Below are 16,467 nucleotides of genomic sequence, written 5' to 3' on the forward strand. Positions count from 1 at the left end.
TACAGATAACTATTTAATACAACCCTTTAAGGGGACATCAATTTTAAGCAAAGGCTGCTTGATTAAGTGATAGAATTAACATTTACGAAGACCTGGACTTTTGCATTATTTTATGTCTTCAATAATATTTGACCATTTTAATTTTTTTAAAAAAAAAACTTCTTTGAAATTCAAATTAAAAGATATACCTTTGCTGTAAAAATAAATATATGACATATTTTTTTCTGTTTCTAGGAAAAAAAGTTTGAAAAACCAGGCATATGAATACTAGTACTTCCTTCTAATGTCATCGTCTTTAACTTCGTTTCATTGTATCGAAAGAAGATAGAGCCTCATTAAGATTTTCATTAGATCGTGTGTAATTTTGGTATTATTTCAATAATTTATCCACTTTTTAACAATTTTGAATGAAAGATTTTATAATTCAGCGGAAAATGCGGTTTCTGTAGCATGCACAGATAATTCATGGAATATCAGATTGTATCTTCCACCACTTCATGGTCAATATTCGGATTTTGATCCCTATGACGTCTATCTAGGCCAAGATAGTTGCACCGGAACAGTCAATGGGAATTACTTGATTTTTCAGCCTGATTACACAGGATGTAATACTTTTATGAAGGCACGTGTATCTTTTCAAAATCATAATTTTATGCAGTTTAACTTAACGTAGAGGTTTTCATTTAGCGTTTTTCTTTTAAATTTGTTTTTGATTTTTAAAAAAAAAATATGAAAATATTCAAAGCTTGTCTTATAATAACTGTAATGTTTTACAGATGTCCTTGGACAATATTATCTACACCAATAAATTGATCTATGCCTTACATGATCCGAATCATCATTTCATTGTCCGGGAGTATCGTTTTCAAATAAATGTTGATTGTTACTTACCACGGTCCGAAGGTAACTCTGGCCATTTCAATCACGGTCATGATGTGACCTCTTCTATCCACGTGAATGGTTCTGGACACCACCAAGTCCATCTACAGTTTTACACAGATTCTTCGTTCACGCAAATAAAGCCTCTTTATGGCTCACCTGTTGGCGATACTGTTTACGTTAAAGCAACTACTAATGTTAGAGATTATAATGTCAAGATGAAATTGAGTGACTGTTTTACAACACCAACATACAGCTCGGATCCTTCTTTACGTTACTTTATAATAAGCAATGGGTAAGAACTCGGCTACAGAATCCAAATTTTAAATATTTGCATCCACTGAATAATATTTCCTTTTTTCTTATGAATATCATTGCCGTTAATCGGTCTATAAACCACACAAAGAAATACACACCGCCATCCACTTTGTGAACAATGGATGTGTCACAGGGTGGCTGGCGGCTTCCCCAAAATCACAATAGACTTTTTGTTAAAATATAGTTTTTATTTACAAAAATGTACAAACACACGCGACATGGCTCAATGACTCACTGCTGGATGGCATACATAGCATTGGTGAATAGTTGGCCTAAATAAATGGGGCCTATCAAATAAAACAAAGTCAGATACAGACATAATATAATTATACTTATAATTGCTCATACTTGTACATTTTGCTGTACATTTACTTAGGTGCATTTTACTGCATTACACTTTACTTAGGTGCATTTTACTGCACTGTACTTATACTTTACTTCACTTCATTCCATACTACTTTACTTTATAGAACGTTTACGTTCACACATAAACTAAGTGTATTATTGTAGACAACCACTTTAAGACGAATACTATACACCATACTTTATACATACAACACTACGTCTACATTATACATATACTCATACACTTATGCTTTTACTTATAACACATATACTTTACATGAGCAAATACTACTTTGAATCTAACTTACAAATGAAATTATAGAACAAAGTTCTGTGGCCATTTCAGGAATAAAAAACCGTCAATAAATCATACAGTTAACGATAATAAATAAAATACACTTACCCAGAATAGGTGGACCTCTGGTCATGAAATATTAATAAAATATAACTAAACAGGGGAAAACATGAGCCGTCTTAGATCTCGACCGCTCTCTTCAGTTGCTACGCCCAATCTGATTTCACGGGATTTAAATCGCCAGGTAAAACCTGCTAAACAAGCTTAAAAGTATGGTAAACATTTTGGGCTTAAATTATTAGTTAAATAGTATTCAGATAAAAACATATGGAAATCAAATACGGACATCAATTGTGACAGGATGTTCCAGCAGTTTTGCATACAATCGTATATACAAGTACATGCCTAGGCCTATAATACAATTTATTTTACTTTGAAGGATTTACATGTAATCATACAGATGTAAACATAAGAAATACTGGATATATATTTTTTTTACCTGTTAGTCTGGAAAATAACGTTGCAATTAATTCAGAAAAAATTCAAAGGCAGAATATTTCATTTTCCAAGTCTTCAAAGAAAACATTTTAAGAATTATCCATACTTTTTAAACATGTGACATAATATGAAGTCTCCTCCAAAGAAAAAAATGTGTGTACGAGTGTTATCTGTCCTTAAACGCAATATATACTGCGATTAATCACTGTTTCATTTTTCGATTTCATGATCTGATCAGTCGATTGTTTTGCGTGATAATTTGCATAAAGGCGTTATTGCATAAAACTATGCACGCAAGCCAATTGATGGCTAATTGTCATGAAATCAAAAAAGCTGACAGTTATTCCTTATATTCACAGGCTCTTGATTCCGCCAATCCACGTGCTAGAAGCGCCGCTTCTTTTGCAACAGGGCCTTCTAATATTTGTATCATATGTTTAACAAAAAAAATCTGACTTTCGATTCAATGTAATTATTTTTGAGATTAAGACCATGAATTACAAACTTACCGGTAGTTAAGATGAAATAAAGCGCATTCTTTGATCGAAGACTTTGCAGAATTGCTTTTTGTGTATTATACAAGCATTCTTCTGAAAATATTTTTTAGATGTGTAATCGATCCTAATGCCCGGATTTTATCACAGACCATCCATGAGACAAGATTTTATTTCCAAGACTTCGAATACTCTATGAATCACGATTCCTTATATATCCATTGTAATGCTACGTTCTGCAAGTCCAATGATTATTCCGCAAAATGCGAACAAAGGTGTCACCATTTGTTTAAAAGAATTGGCGGTGGAAATGTTATTAACGATGGGCCATTTGATTCCACGGAGGTTAACCAAGCAATCAGAATGAAAAATGGTAAAATTAACTACACTTGTTCTCATGTGAAATCGATTTTAATTATGAAATAAAAACCATATGTTAGAACTAAAATTCTATTTGATATAACAGTATAGAAAACAACTGTGGCAAAAATTGGAGGATATTTAATAATAAAATTTAAAAATCATTGCTATTTATTGAACCTTGAGAAGCTAGATTAAAAGACTCTCTGTTCCAAATTCGGTTTTAAGGTAGAACCTATGTCGGAGAAGTCTTTGTCACAAGATTTTCAAACTTTTCATAATGATAAATTAGCACTTGCTTATCAATCAGTTAAAATCACATGACATGTTCCCTTGTTATTAAATGTAGTGCAGCCAGTTAAACATGGAATGATAAATGCATATTGCGACTTCACAATTTCAGTCGTTTTAGGGGTACTTGTCATGCAAAGAAGACAACAAGTTCCCAGAATTGCTTCTTTAAACATCGTTGTTTTTATTGTTTATTAATTGAACAGTATTAAACAATATTTCCCAAGAATAAATTCTTTTTTATTCAATTGACATAAAATATATCTCCATATTTTCAAAACTATAGGAAAATGAACTCTATTTATTTTCCATCAATTTTCCACCCTACATTTGTAAATATATATCAGAAGTGTTTGTCACAAAGTTTTCAATTTTTAATATAATAAAGAACATACCCAAATAGATACAAAAAGTGATTAAAATATATACCTTTCCCCTCTAACTAATGAGAGATAGGTTATTTACCGATACTAATATTCTTGACCTTTTTGCACTTACACAGATTTTATTATTAAATGACTGTTCGGGGTTACTTTCAGCTTAAAAATGTTTATAAAAAATTGTACTTTTTAATTCAAAAGATCATAATTAATAGAGAAATTGTAATAAAACTCAATGAATATGAATATTAAGTAACAAATAATTATGAAAAGAAATGCACACCATTTCATGATAGATATCACAAAATGTACACACAATCTACACGTACATCTTTGACTTAGACACATTTCATCAAGATATTACACTATTTAGTTGGCAACTGACGATTTTAAAAAAAGATTTTTGCTTTCCTTCAAAATAGTTACATACCATTTACATCATTACAGTTTGTTGTATACATGGCAATTTCATCACACAATATAGTCTTGGATTTGTCAACTTAATTAAGGTCAAGATCTATTAAATAAAAGGTGCCTACAGGTTTCTCTAATTCGTGAAATATATTGTCATTATGCATTAAATTAAAAATATATATAAATCGAATATTATGAAGATTAATTCGGCATCTTTTTAAATTGAATTCTTTGAATTTCAAAATGCAGTATTTTCTACCATTTCTATACTGAAGCTGTAAAGTACGGGAAATGACATTGAATTAATTATGACGTCATAATGGATCTAGCACAGGCTAAACACATTCACTAGTTATGATGTCATACGACATAGGTTCTACGTTAAAACAAAAATCCTAAATTTGATTTTCATCAAGAACGAATGTCTTGTGAATGTGAAAAAAAGTTGATAGCATGAAGCGGTGTTACACTTTCTCAGAAATAAAATTAAATAGTTCATACTTCATTACAAAATATCTGTCGAGTTGTTTTTGTGTTTTTTATGAAAAAAAGTTGTCATGTGTGATGTTATTTGCAAAATAATTCTTTGGCACAAGGAACTAATGATAAAGTCATCTTTTGTTAAATTATTTGTTGCTTTATCTCGCATAAAATATTATGATATCAAGAAAATGGCCATGGGAACCGTAAATATGACAAAATTAAAAAAAGAGCCCTTTATAGAAGTTATCTCTCCCACAAGAGGGTCATAAAGCTTTAAAATAAAATTTTAAAGTAAAACAAAAAGGCATAAAAGATTAAATGTGCTATTTTAACAAACCTTATATCTTTTTAGGGAACTCAAACAGTAGCTCAGAAAGTTCAAGTTCTGTTGCAGTCAGTGTTATTTCGGTCATTGCTGGTCTTCTCCTTGTCGTTATGATAACGGCATTGATGTTATCTTTGAGGAAAAGGCGTCAGCTAACTCAACAACAGAACCTATAACCTAAAATATTGTCAATTGACCTTTTTCTTTATGTTAATTTCTAAAATTATTTTAAAGTTACACTGTACACTGTACATGTACAACTGGCACCTAATTAGATTTTTACATGATACGGAAACACATTCTGTAAGTGCAGTGTCAAATGATTATCTTTTATTATTCAATACATTTTTATCAGCATTGTTCTGACTGAAGAACTGCCTACCTTCCTGATTTATTCGAATTTTTGTATGATTTTTGTAATCTCTTATTATTTTTGTTCTTTGATTTTGATGTCAAATTTTTCGTCATTGGAATTTTTAATTAATTAAAATATGTTAAAATCAGACATTATTTGGTTTGTATGAATTCATAGATAAATTCTTCATTCAAAGTACAATTTCTTCTGCGTAAGATTCAAATCGTAGGGACACATTGGTTTTCAAATAACGAATTTTTACCTTTTTTATCATTCTACCGGCATGTAAATTTCGCCCAGCAATACGTCAGGAGCTAAGAAGGACTGATGTGCAAGTAAATCTCATGCGTCTGTCTCGTATCTGACTCGAAGGAAAACTTATATAATTTAGTGTCTCATATTTTTCCAAGTTTTGTAACCCCTTAGTTCATACATGTACGAGCCATAGTATACGACCTCCATAGTTAAGTATTCAAACCTCATGACGGCTGGGGTTAATATGTCAAATAAAAAGTATGTCACGTTCACGTTTCTTTGTAATTGAAAGTTAACAGAAAATGAGCAGATATATCTCTACAAAAATTTTAAAATTCATATCCACTGATCTGAGTTAGGGATGTTAAATTCCCGATCGTGACAATTAACGCGTAGGCGACAGGTCAGCAGGGGATGCTTACTCATCCATTGCACCTAATCCCAGACCCATTGTTTTAAGGCCGGTACACACGGTAAGGCTAACCTTATAAGTCTAAAACCTTACGTCTTGCGGGACGTACGGCTCTCATGCCCACACGCTAAGGCAAGACTTACAATATTATAAACAACATTTACATAAATTTCCATGTGTTTTTGAACCATAAATAATGTGCATTTATTTATAAAACGGAATAATAGAATACTAGTTAGGAGTTTGAAATATTGTTACCGACCAGTGCATACACACTTCTGAAAAAGGAAGAGGAGGTTAGCTGAAGTATTTGTAGATAATATCGTTATCTTTCTCGAATACACTTTGTGTTTTCTTCAATATACCTAACCAACGTGTATAGTTTTATGAAAATAGATTGATATCTTGTATTGGGGAATAGTCTATTAGAGCAGTGTTCTATTCTAAAGTCAGACTAATAATTAAGGCTCCAAAAACGTGTATTAAGGGTGTTCACACGATAAGGCTAGAACTTAAGTTTTTGTAAATATTTACAAAAACCATGTGTATATGTAAAGTCTAAGAGTTGAAATCGATCTTTAAAATTTTACAATATAACTTGTAAATTGGTGAGCAACATGAAAATTCTTAATTTGGTATGTTTTGTTTTGGTTTTTTTTTATGAATAACTGTCATAAGTTGATAGGTAAAATGAGAATATATATGGAAGAATGTAGCTTGTCCACCAATTAAGCCAACCCCATCCCCAACCATAAAATATGATTTTTGTGTTGAGATCTTTTAGTGTTATGGACAACAATGTAACCCCCTCCCGTTTCCCGAAGAAATTTATGCTTGAGAAATCCTTTATTCAGGAATGAAAAAATGGAACTATATATATAAATTAACAAAATAAGAACGTCATTACAGTTGCTTCCATTAAAAAATTAAAAAGATACTGTCACAAAAGGTTCAAAATGTTATAAATAGGGACCTTGTAATATATTTTATTTAAAGAAAAATAAGGAACGTCAGGTGCCTGTGTGTTTGTACTCTCCTAAGTAACTTACCAAGAAGGCCACACTACTTTTTCTATAATTTATATAAACGCATATGTATCACACTCACCGATTGAGCATAAAATGCTTAAGATGAGCATATGACACATGGACCTCCTACGGACTGGGCCATTGTTGGAATGCAAGAGGAGTGTGGGGAAGAAAATATTGTACAGTACTTATTGCACTAGGCTTAAATGCTATATGTATACTCGAAAAAAGTATAGCTGTCATGACAACTAAGATAGCTTTCTGGATATTTTCTACCCAAACATAATATAGCTCTGGAAAAGTTGGGTAGGTGCTATTTGATGTAATTGCTAGGTTATAAAGAAGACCTTGGGGTCGAATTTGATAGTTTACGTTTGATAAAGATTCATATTAACAATTTCAGTAAATGTTTTGAAATAATGTCAACAGTCCATTCCAGAGGATGTTTAGTCGAAAAATGACCATAAGATACGTGAAAACGCGTGCTATCGATGTTTATGGAGGGGTAGATGAAACAAAAAAATGATCATCTTCAAATATAGCAAGAAGAAGTCTCATATTGGTTGAAGGAATTTCATTATCAGTAAGAAACGTATATAAAAGCACATTTTTTGTCTAAATGTACAGACACAAACTTTGAATGACCCAAACAAATATAGCTAGTGATCCAAGTCAAGTAGATATTCGATTAGCAATTTGTATACAGTGATTACACCTCCTATACCCGTTTTCGCGGATTCAACGATAACCTAATATCGAATATTTTACGCAGTTTCACGGATAATACCCGATTTCGAGTATTCTCTGCGACCTGTTTAACGACTTAATCATTGTTTATGGAGCTTCATTGCAGCAAGTTTGCAGGATTGTGTGAAGCAAGTTTGCCGTAATTTCTGCTACAGACTTGAGCAGATGTATGCGGAGAGGCAATTTTATTGGTACGGCATACAATTTCTGAAATAATAAATTATGCATATACTTGTAAATTAAAAATATATTACATCAAAATGATTTTATTTTGTCAATGAACTCGTTTCAAACTGATTTGTAATTCTAAAAAATGTTTAAAAAACATTGAAACCTAGATTGAAATAAAGGTGTTACCGGCTTGCCATTATCTGCAAGTGTAAAGACGAATAATGACCCTCATCGAATAATGACCGGGGGTCATTTTTCGACAGCGAAAAATGACCCCCAGTCATTATTCGACGTAGAAAAATGACCCTTTTGCCCGTAGAAAAAGTGTCACCACCCTTACAATTTGCAGAACCCACGTGAAGAAAAATGACCCTCGTAGAAAAATGACTCCTGTAGATTTAAACTGAAATTTTTAGGGGGCCAAAAAAAATTAGATAAAGAAGCATATTGGCCAAAATGCTCATCTGAGCTTATTTGGAATAAATTGATGATATGTTGATCGCATAACATACGATTATAGCTATATTTAAAGGTAAATGCAATGTTTCAGAATCCAAAGGAGTAAAGAGGGAAAGCGGGAGGGTATATACAGTACCGACCGGACACAACCTAACACCAGAGCGAACCCGGAGCGGACCCCGCGTTCGCTTCCCGGGTTCGCTCGGGGTCCGCTTCGGGTTCGCTTTCAGAAATTTTGGGTGCGCCCCGGGTTCGCTCCGCGTTCGCTCGGGGTCAGCTCTGGGTCCGCTAGAGCGAACCCGGCGTTCGCTTCCTGGGACCGCTTTACGCACTGATGCGTGAAGCGGACCCCGCTTTAATCTCACCGCCAGTAAGCCCCGCCCCTTGTTTATTCCATACAGTAATGGTATTGTTGATCGATCATTGTTGTTTATGCGACTATGCGGACATGTACACTGTACATGTAAACAGTGATATATTGGAGAACATTGATAATTTTTCTAAAATTCAACTGTACAATTGACGTAGATTTACATGTACATGAATAATTGATTTCCTTGATTTCTCGATCTCGAGAAATTCAAACTAATTTAACAGCGGGTTATAAGGCATTTATTTTTCTTAAGTTATAATGAGAAAATAAAAAAGAAGGGGAAGAAAAGAGTGTTAAATTGATTTTCAGTGTATCGAATGTTGTACAAGTGAAACTGACGAAAGAAATCCAAACTAAATAACTTTTAAATTCATGCTTTATATAGTTTAAAAATACATTTGTTATTCCTTAGGTTTTGCTAAATCGTAGTTTAAATGTTTGCTTACATGTTACACATGAATTATGATATCGCATCTATAAATAACATGTAACGTTTGTACATCTGATATATTTAGATTTCATTTATAGTAGTTACATGTGAAAAGTTCGTAATAAATATTAACTGGACATTTTCTAAAAAAAAAAAAAAAGGCAATAATAATTGCTCTCCCGACCCCATCAGAATATATGCCCCCTATTAAACACACATTGTCTTTAAAATATTCTAATTATTTAATTATTTTATTTATTATTTCTCAATTTACGTGTTTCATTATATTATTCAAAATTTACATCAAAATTATTGATCTTCGTAATCTTCTTGGGCATGAAAAAATGCGTGTATATGAAAATCTTCGTTCTGGATGCACAGATTGAGGTCATTCCGCCCTAATGGTATTAACAAACTGAATGACTTCACCAGAATGAACGTGAATTAGACCCAATTCTTGATGATACTAAACAAGAATATTCTTTCAATATAGCGTAACTCTAAAGTTAGCCTTACCAACTCTCGAACAACCCACATAACTATGCATTGCTTACGCCTTTATTAATTATTTTTTTCCTAATAATTAGTCCTAAAACATTTCAAAATTTAAAATAGATAACAATTCATATATTGAAATATCCTTTCTATATTGAATTTCTCTTATTATTTCTTGTCAAGTATAGTTACGCCATTTTGAAAGAATGAAACAATGTACGATTTACTAAATGTCGTGATTAATTAGCGCAATTAATTCGTTCAATTATGTAAATCGCACTTCACCTGAGTTATGATCTCTCTCTCTCTCTCTCTCTCTCTCTCTCTCTCTCTTGTCTTGATGTTTCCTGTATCTTTTTATATTTAAATATTGAGCACGTTAATATTCCTAAACTGTTAGTATTTTGAAATGATGAAATTTTACAATAATTGTCGAAGACCAACTATGTTTCTTTTCTCCTCTTTTTGTCAGTAAAAATTGTAATAACAATTGATTTCCATTTTTATGTATTTACCCAATTTATTTACCAAATGGACTATAAAAACTGGAATATAAACTTAAGAAAATAAAAATTTAAATAGTCATGTATAATTGTACGTGGAAAAATTAAAACAAATAATTAATTAGTTGTTTTAACAAAATAAGAAAATAAATATATAAATAAAAATTACAACCCGGAGAATTAAGGCAGGTCCACACTTTTACGGATCCGGTTTTAATTTTACACACCGATATGAAATTTTGATTATCCTTGTCTATTGAAATAAAATCTTTTTGGATGATTGAAAATAATTTAGCAAGTATATATTTGTTTATTATAGTGTCATTGTGCACACAAAGCATTTAATGTACATTATTTATAGGAATAACCACTTTGCACTCTGTCCATAGGATCTATATGTAATTTAGTACATACACAAACAGAGAATTCTTAATTGCCGTTACGGACCTAAAGCTTTTAATTTTTTTTAAACAAACTAACTTGAGATCTATTTATTTTTAATTTTTAGCCTATATCATCTTTTTAAATTTACTTTTTTATAAGTTTTGCGAATAACGATTGAAAAAATAGATATTCCAAAAATGGGGGTATAGGTGTTCAAAAGGCTGTTTTGTAAAAATTTTCTGGTCAACCATAATAAAGTATGGTTTTCTGCTAACCTAAGATATAATTCTAAATAATTGTGAAGAAAAAATAGCATATAAACATAAAAGATTTTGAGAAATATTTAAAATAAAGATATTTTGAGCTTTTTCTCTGAAAGATTTTGAAATAATCAACTTCAATTTTTTAGTGTTTTCAAATAAAAATTTCAAATATTTTCTTGACAAATGAATATTTATGATTTTCCTAAGTTTTAACAATAATTGGATGTGATTTGGTACATAGCTAAATAAAATATGATGTTACACTTCTATATGTTGAATTTTTGCTGTTCCATTTTTAGAGGTATATACTCCGAGACATGTTGCATGAAAATTAACCTGCAAAGATATGTTTTTTATGGGTATTTTAGTTAGATTATGACTTATTCAAGATTTTCAAATCAAAAAATAAACAGTTTGACAGAAAATTCTGAAAGTACGGACCTACCTTAAAATAAATAAATATTAAATAATATTATCATAATAGATTTACACAGCACATTCACACGTTTTGCTTGTATGTACAGTGTTTGGATTTATATCGAATTAAATCAACACGTTCGATCTTATATCCCAATCGACAGATCAATATGCTATTTTGATTGGTTGATGCGCTGATTGGTTAATCGCTAATCCTGATTGACAGCTCTGTAAAGAAATACCGAACCCGCGTTCGCTCCCTGGGACCGCTACTGAATTTGGGGTTCGCTCTCTGGGACCGCTTCGGGTTCGCTAGGGGTCCGCTACGGGTTCGCTTTGGGTCCACTCCGGGTTCGCTCGGGGTCAGCCCTAGCGGACCCCGAGCGAACCCGGAGCGGACCCAGAGAGCGAACCCGGGGTCCGCTCCGGGTTCGCTTTCTGTTAGGTTGTGTTCGGTCGGTACTGTAGTGATATCCATCTGTTACGCCTTGTGGTATCCATCTGTTATCCGCAACTCATCTTATATATAAAAAGATGTGTTTGTGAAACAGCTATGCCCCTGTATTGCAACATAGCGAAGACTAAACTTTTCTTAAATGCAATATAAATATAAGGATACCCACATTAGAGTCTTCTCACAAGAAATACAATTGCAAAATAGGAAAGTCCTAGCACCACTTTTTCAAAATTAATAGCTAAGGAATAGTATTTCAAAGGTAGGTCAAACTTTAAGGTCAAATGGTCAAAGTTGATGGTTTCATAAGAAAGGTTTAATGTAACAAGTATTACATTTGTGAAGTATGAGGGTACTAGTATCTACCGTTTAAAATTTATAGCCAAAGTAAATTAAAAATTTGGCATCTTTTTGAAAAATGGGACAAACTCCAACGTAAAGGTCAAAGAAAGGTCTTGTCACAAGGAAAACAGAAAGACAGAGAGACAGACAGACAGACGGACACGAAAAAAACTATATACCCTCGAAACTTCGTTTGCGGGGGCATAAAAACTACCGTACCTTTATTTTTCTATAAGGAGGGACTAAAAATAAGCTTGAAATAATCTACTTTTCTACTAATTTTCAACTATTACCTTGCCACAAAACTTTCATATCTTCATATCTTCCTCATTCCTGAACTGATTTTGTTCAAATTTTCAGAGCTTTTAGACTTCCACAAACCCTTTTCAAATACTGTTACTCAATTAGGAAATTACCTTCTATTTAAGAGTTATTCTCCTTTGATTGAATTTTTCATACCTCTGTATTTCAGACAAAGGCTCAGAAATGGTAATAACTGGAGCACAAACCCTTTGAAATTGAAAAGAGGAAGCATTAAACTTGTGCACATCTATTTTTTTTTTTTTTTTTTTTTTTTTTTGATTTTTTGCATTTAAAATGGCGCTAGAGAGGCATCAAAAGTTAGAACGCAGAAAACAGTAAGAAATTAGACATATTTTTCTTTATAACTTGAAAACTTAAAATAATTTGTTAAGACATGTAGAAGAAAAGTTGTGCATAATTGCAAGAGCTTTCATTTGATACTATGGAAAAGGGACTGTCTCCTAAAATAAGGGATCTATCGAGCTTGGAAGATTTTGTTTTATAACTCAAACACGGTAAATATTTCGATCTGAATCTTACGAGCAAAATTGTTTTTTAACACCTTTGGTCTGATGAGAATGTTTATTTGTTCGAATGTCCCCGGGATATTGCGTAACACAAAGTAGAAAGCAGACCAGTTAAACAAGTAACGTTTTTCATTCGGAAAGGAAATCAGACCTTTTCATGTGTATAATTTACAAAAACTTCCTATCAATAATATACCTTATGGTATTTACTGTTAAATTTCTACTAAAAAGGTCTTTATACATTCTTTACGGTTCACTATTAATTATATATATAACAATTTATTTTTCTTTTTTATGTATTATTAATTAGTTTTATAGTGAACACGTCTTCATCGGAACATATTAAATCTATCTTTCTACGTTAATTATTATCATAAGTAATTTTAAGCTTTATTAATCGAATAAATCACGATCATTTAGTTGATCTCCACGTTCGCCAGCCTAGATGTTTGTAACAGTTATGTAATCAAACGCACTGCCCAATCCCACGCTGCCGATCGAGGTCACTAGTTTACCAGCCACCTGTTGTCGTAAACAAAGCAAGTGTCTGTGATCGTGTTTAAAATCCATTGTGTACAAAGACCTATCAATTCTATTTCGTCATAATTACTTCCGGAATTATGTGAGATAGTAGTAAGCATGTGCAACCTCAGTGTGGTACGAGTTATGAAAGGAGAAGGACGTGGTCCTTCAATTAGCAACTTCAGTTCGTGTCTAAGTTAAGGGGGATGTACAAGTTAATTGGATCTAGTCTGGTGTGAAATAAGAATTTAATGCCAAGAATGCGCTTAATGCGCGTCTAAACCAGCCCAAAGTTACTCAAAGTTTTAATGCACTAGTTACCTACTGTTAGAGACCAAAATGAGTAAATAATTAAGTTTATTTTATTTTAATTAGGAGGAAATAAATCACGGTAGAACTGCGCAGCTACAGCATTCACGAGATGAAAAATGCATTGAAAATGGTGTTAGTTTGATTCATTGATAATATGGGTACAACCATTTGTTTCGCTTTTTTCTTGTCATTATCTAAAATTCTTGAAAATTTGATTTTTCATATGTGTGTTTCCTGAGGCCATGCATGTGTTTATTTCGTCCGCCATTCCTCTGTCACACAGAGTTCGAATAACATTGATTTTAGAATAAATGCGACCATAATAACATCGATCAAGACAAGAAATTACTAAGTTTTAATCATTAGGTAATATTACTTACTACTTTTATTAGTTGCATCGCTTCATCTGATTAATGAAAAAACGCGATTTTAACCCCACTCCAGCAAATCGGGAAAAACTGTTCTGTTCACAGCTCGAGTTTCCTTGTAAATATTATTACTCTGAGCACGTGGTTGGCATGTGCATATATCTGCTGTGGATAGATGCGTTTATTTCCATGATTATATTTAATTTTTCGTGGAACAAGTCTTTATAATTTGTTGGTTTTTTAAAACTCAAGAAAAAAGATAAAAAATGCCCTAAACATATGTGTTTACGTCGGGTCTTTTTTCTGTGGCGATAGATGTTATTTTGAAATGGGGCACTGCAAGGAGGATGCTTAGCATCTAATTTGAAAATGTTTATCAATATGTGGTGCATGAAAAACAAATTGCAATTACATGTCTTACATTCTTAAAGTTGGTACAAACGTCTATTTTGTTTAGCAGTTAGATAGAAAAAAAAGCTTGATAAAATATATTGAGTTGTTTCTTTGAAATTTAGAAGCAATCACAATGTTTGCAAACAAAGGTCCATTGAATACGCTATGTCTATCATCGAAAAAAAAAGAAAGACTACCCCCCCCCCCCCCCCATTCCGAAAATCCTATGTTTTTTTTTTTTCAAAATAGTGTCAAAAATTAAAAAATGTTGCATTACTAAATATGTGATTGAACATGTACTAGCCTTATAAGACCATTTGTTATAAAAATATTTGGTTGCCCTCTCTCCTGATCTACTGCCTAGAAATGGCCCGACTCAATTTTATTTTACATCCAATTACAGGATATTTTTTTTCTTCCGTCAACAAATATGTTTAAATTTTGAGGAAATTTTTTTCTCACCTATAAATACGGACCCAATATTTTTCACTGAGTTGGGAGGTCCATCAAACGTCATTTTAAAGATGGTATAAAATATTTAATTATGTTGATTTTTTTTCTTTACTCTGTAAAATTGTAATTTTGACAAAATGGGCAAATAGAAAAAAAATATTCATTAAATCTCCTAACCCACTCTGAATGATTTTATTCCTTTTCAAATGTTGCTCCGCTGTAATGAAAATTGTAAATGTTTATTTGACAGAGTATACGGGGGGATAAAAAGTAAACGATATCTTAGGTATTTGATAGTTATATTATTGTTGAAATATTCAATTTTTTTCAAAGTGTAAATTGGAGGTCTTTGATAGCATATTGCTTAATTAAAAACAAACCCCTTTTCAAACTTGCTTTCACCGGGCAACATAACAAGTATCATATTCAACCACCTGCCTCCCTTCATTTAAACGATCTATCCAATCATTGATTGAATTATTAGGAAGTCATTTGTCTTAATAAACTATGAACAAATTCTTATACGTTACTTCAAAGGCATTTTAAGATATACATGTACCATAAATATTCTAGTCGTTTGTTGAATGAGTTCCACTGAGACAACCATTTTTCGTCACAAGTACCTGCATATTGACTCACATTGTGAGCAAAACTTTATTCAGCATATGCTGTTAATAGAACTTGAGTGTGCACCAAAATAGTTTCTAATCGAAGTTGTGGTTTTGTAGATATAGATATAGTTCGAGAACTTTTTGATCACCCCTCGTACTAGTAGATACTAACACAAGGTTTTTCATATCGATTTAATGTGTTTAATTTCTTTGTGTTTCATTGGTGATAATTAAACTTTTGATAGATATTATAAGTTATCTGTGGCAAACTTACAAACTCTTAATTATAAACTTTGATGGTGCTCATTTTTCCTTACCTGGAATCAAAGAGTTTATTTCAATACGTACACTATTTAACAACTGTTCGATAATAATACTAAATAAATTACTTCAAGCCACACTACGAGGGTTGTTCGAAAAGTTCGTGGACGATCTTCATCTTCGTTATATTACTCACTGAAAATTTAAAACAAGCACATTATAATATGTAAAATTATTTGTTTTGTTGATGTGTGAAATATCATTCCATTCGATTTAACACAAATAAATTTACTTCATTTTAAAATCAACATGTTTTGTACCCGCGGAGCACGCAAAACGGCAATGTAACGTCAACACATAGCGTCGAGAATTTATAATAGATACTATACCTATACTTTTCACACAGAGTATTCCAATGCCCATTCATTAAATTCTTTATTTAATACTTGACATTTATTTTTTAAGAATTTGTCTCATTGTATAATTTCCTTTGTTAAGGTTTTAATTTCTTTTAGTACTTAACTCTGCTTTCACAGGATAGGCAGCT

General features: G+C 32.0%; 1 protein-coding gene across 1 annotated transcript; it reads left to right on the forward strand.

The window, feature by feature from the left end:
* The first annotated feature begins 769 nt into the window (after positions 1 to 769).
* Positions 770 to 5,483, forward strand: LOC134264131 (pancreatic secretory granule membrane major glycoprotein GP2-like). Its single transcript, XM_062746427.1, has 3 exons — positions 770 to 1,174; positions 2,943 to 3,202; positions 5,110 to 5,483. The coding sequence occupies exons 1-3, from the start codon at positions 777 to 779 to the stop codon at positions 5,256 to 5,258; spliced, it is 807 nt and encodes a 268-aa protein (XP_062602411.1). The 5' UTR covers positions 770 to 776; the 3' UTR covers positions 5,259 to 5,483.
* The last annotated feature ends 10,984 nt before the right edge of the window (positions 5,484 to 16,467 follow it).

This window comes from Saccostrea cucullata, unplaced genomic scaffold (assembly GCF_032062105.1).
Source record: "Saccostrea cucullata isolate Sc308-1 unplaced genomic scaffold, CSIRO_AGI_Scuc_v1 ctg3798, whole genome shotgun sequence".
NCBI classification, from domain to species: Eukaryota; Metazoa; Mollusca; class Bivalvia; order Ostreida; family Ostreidae; genus Saccostrea; species Saccostrea cuccullata.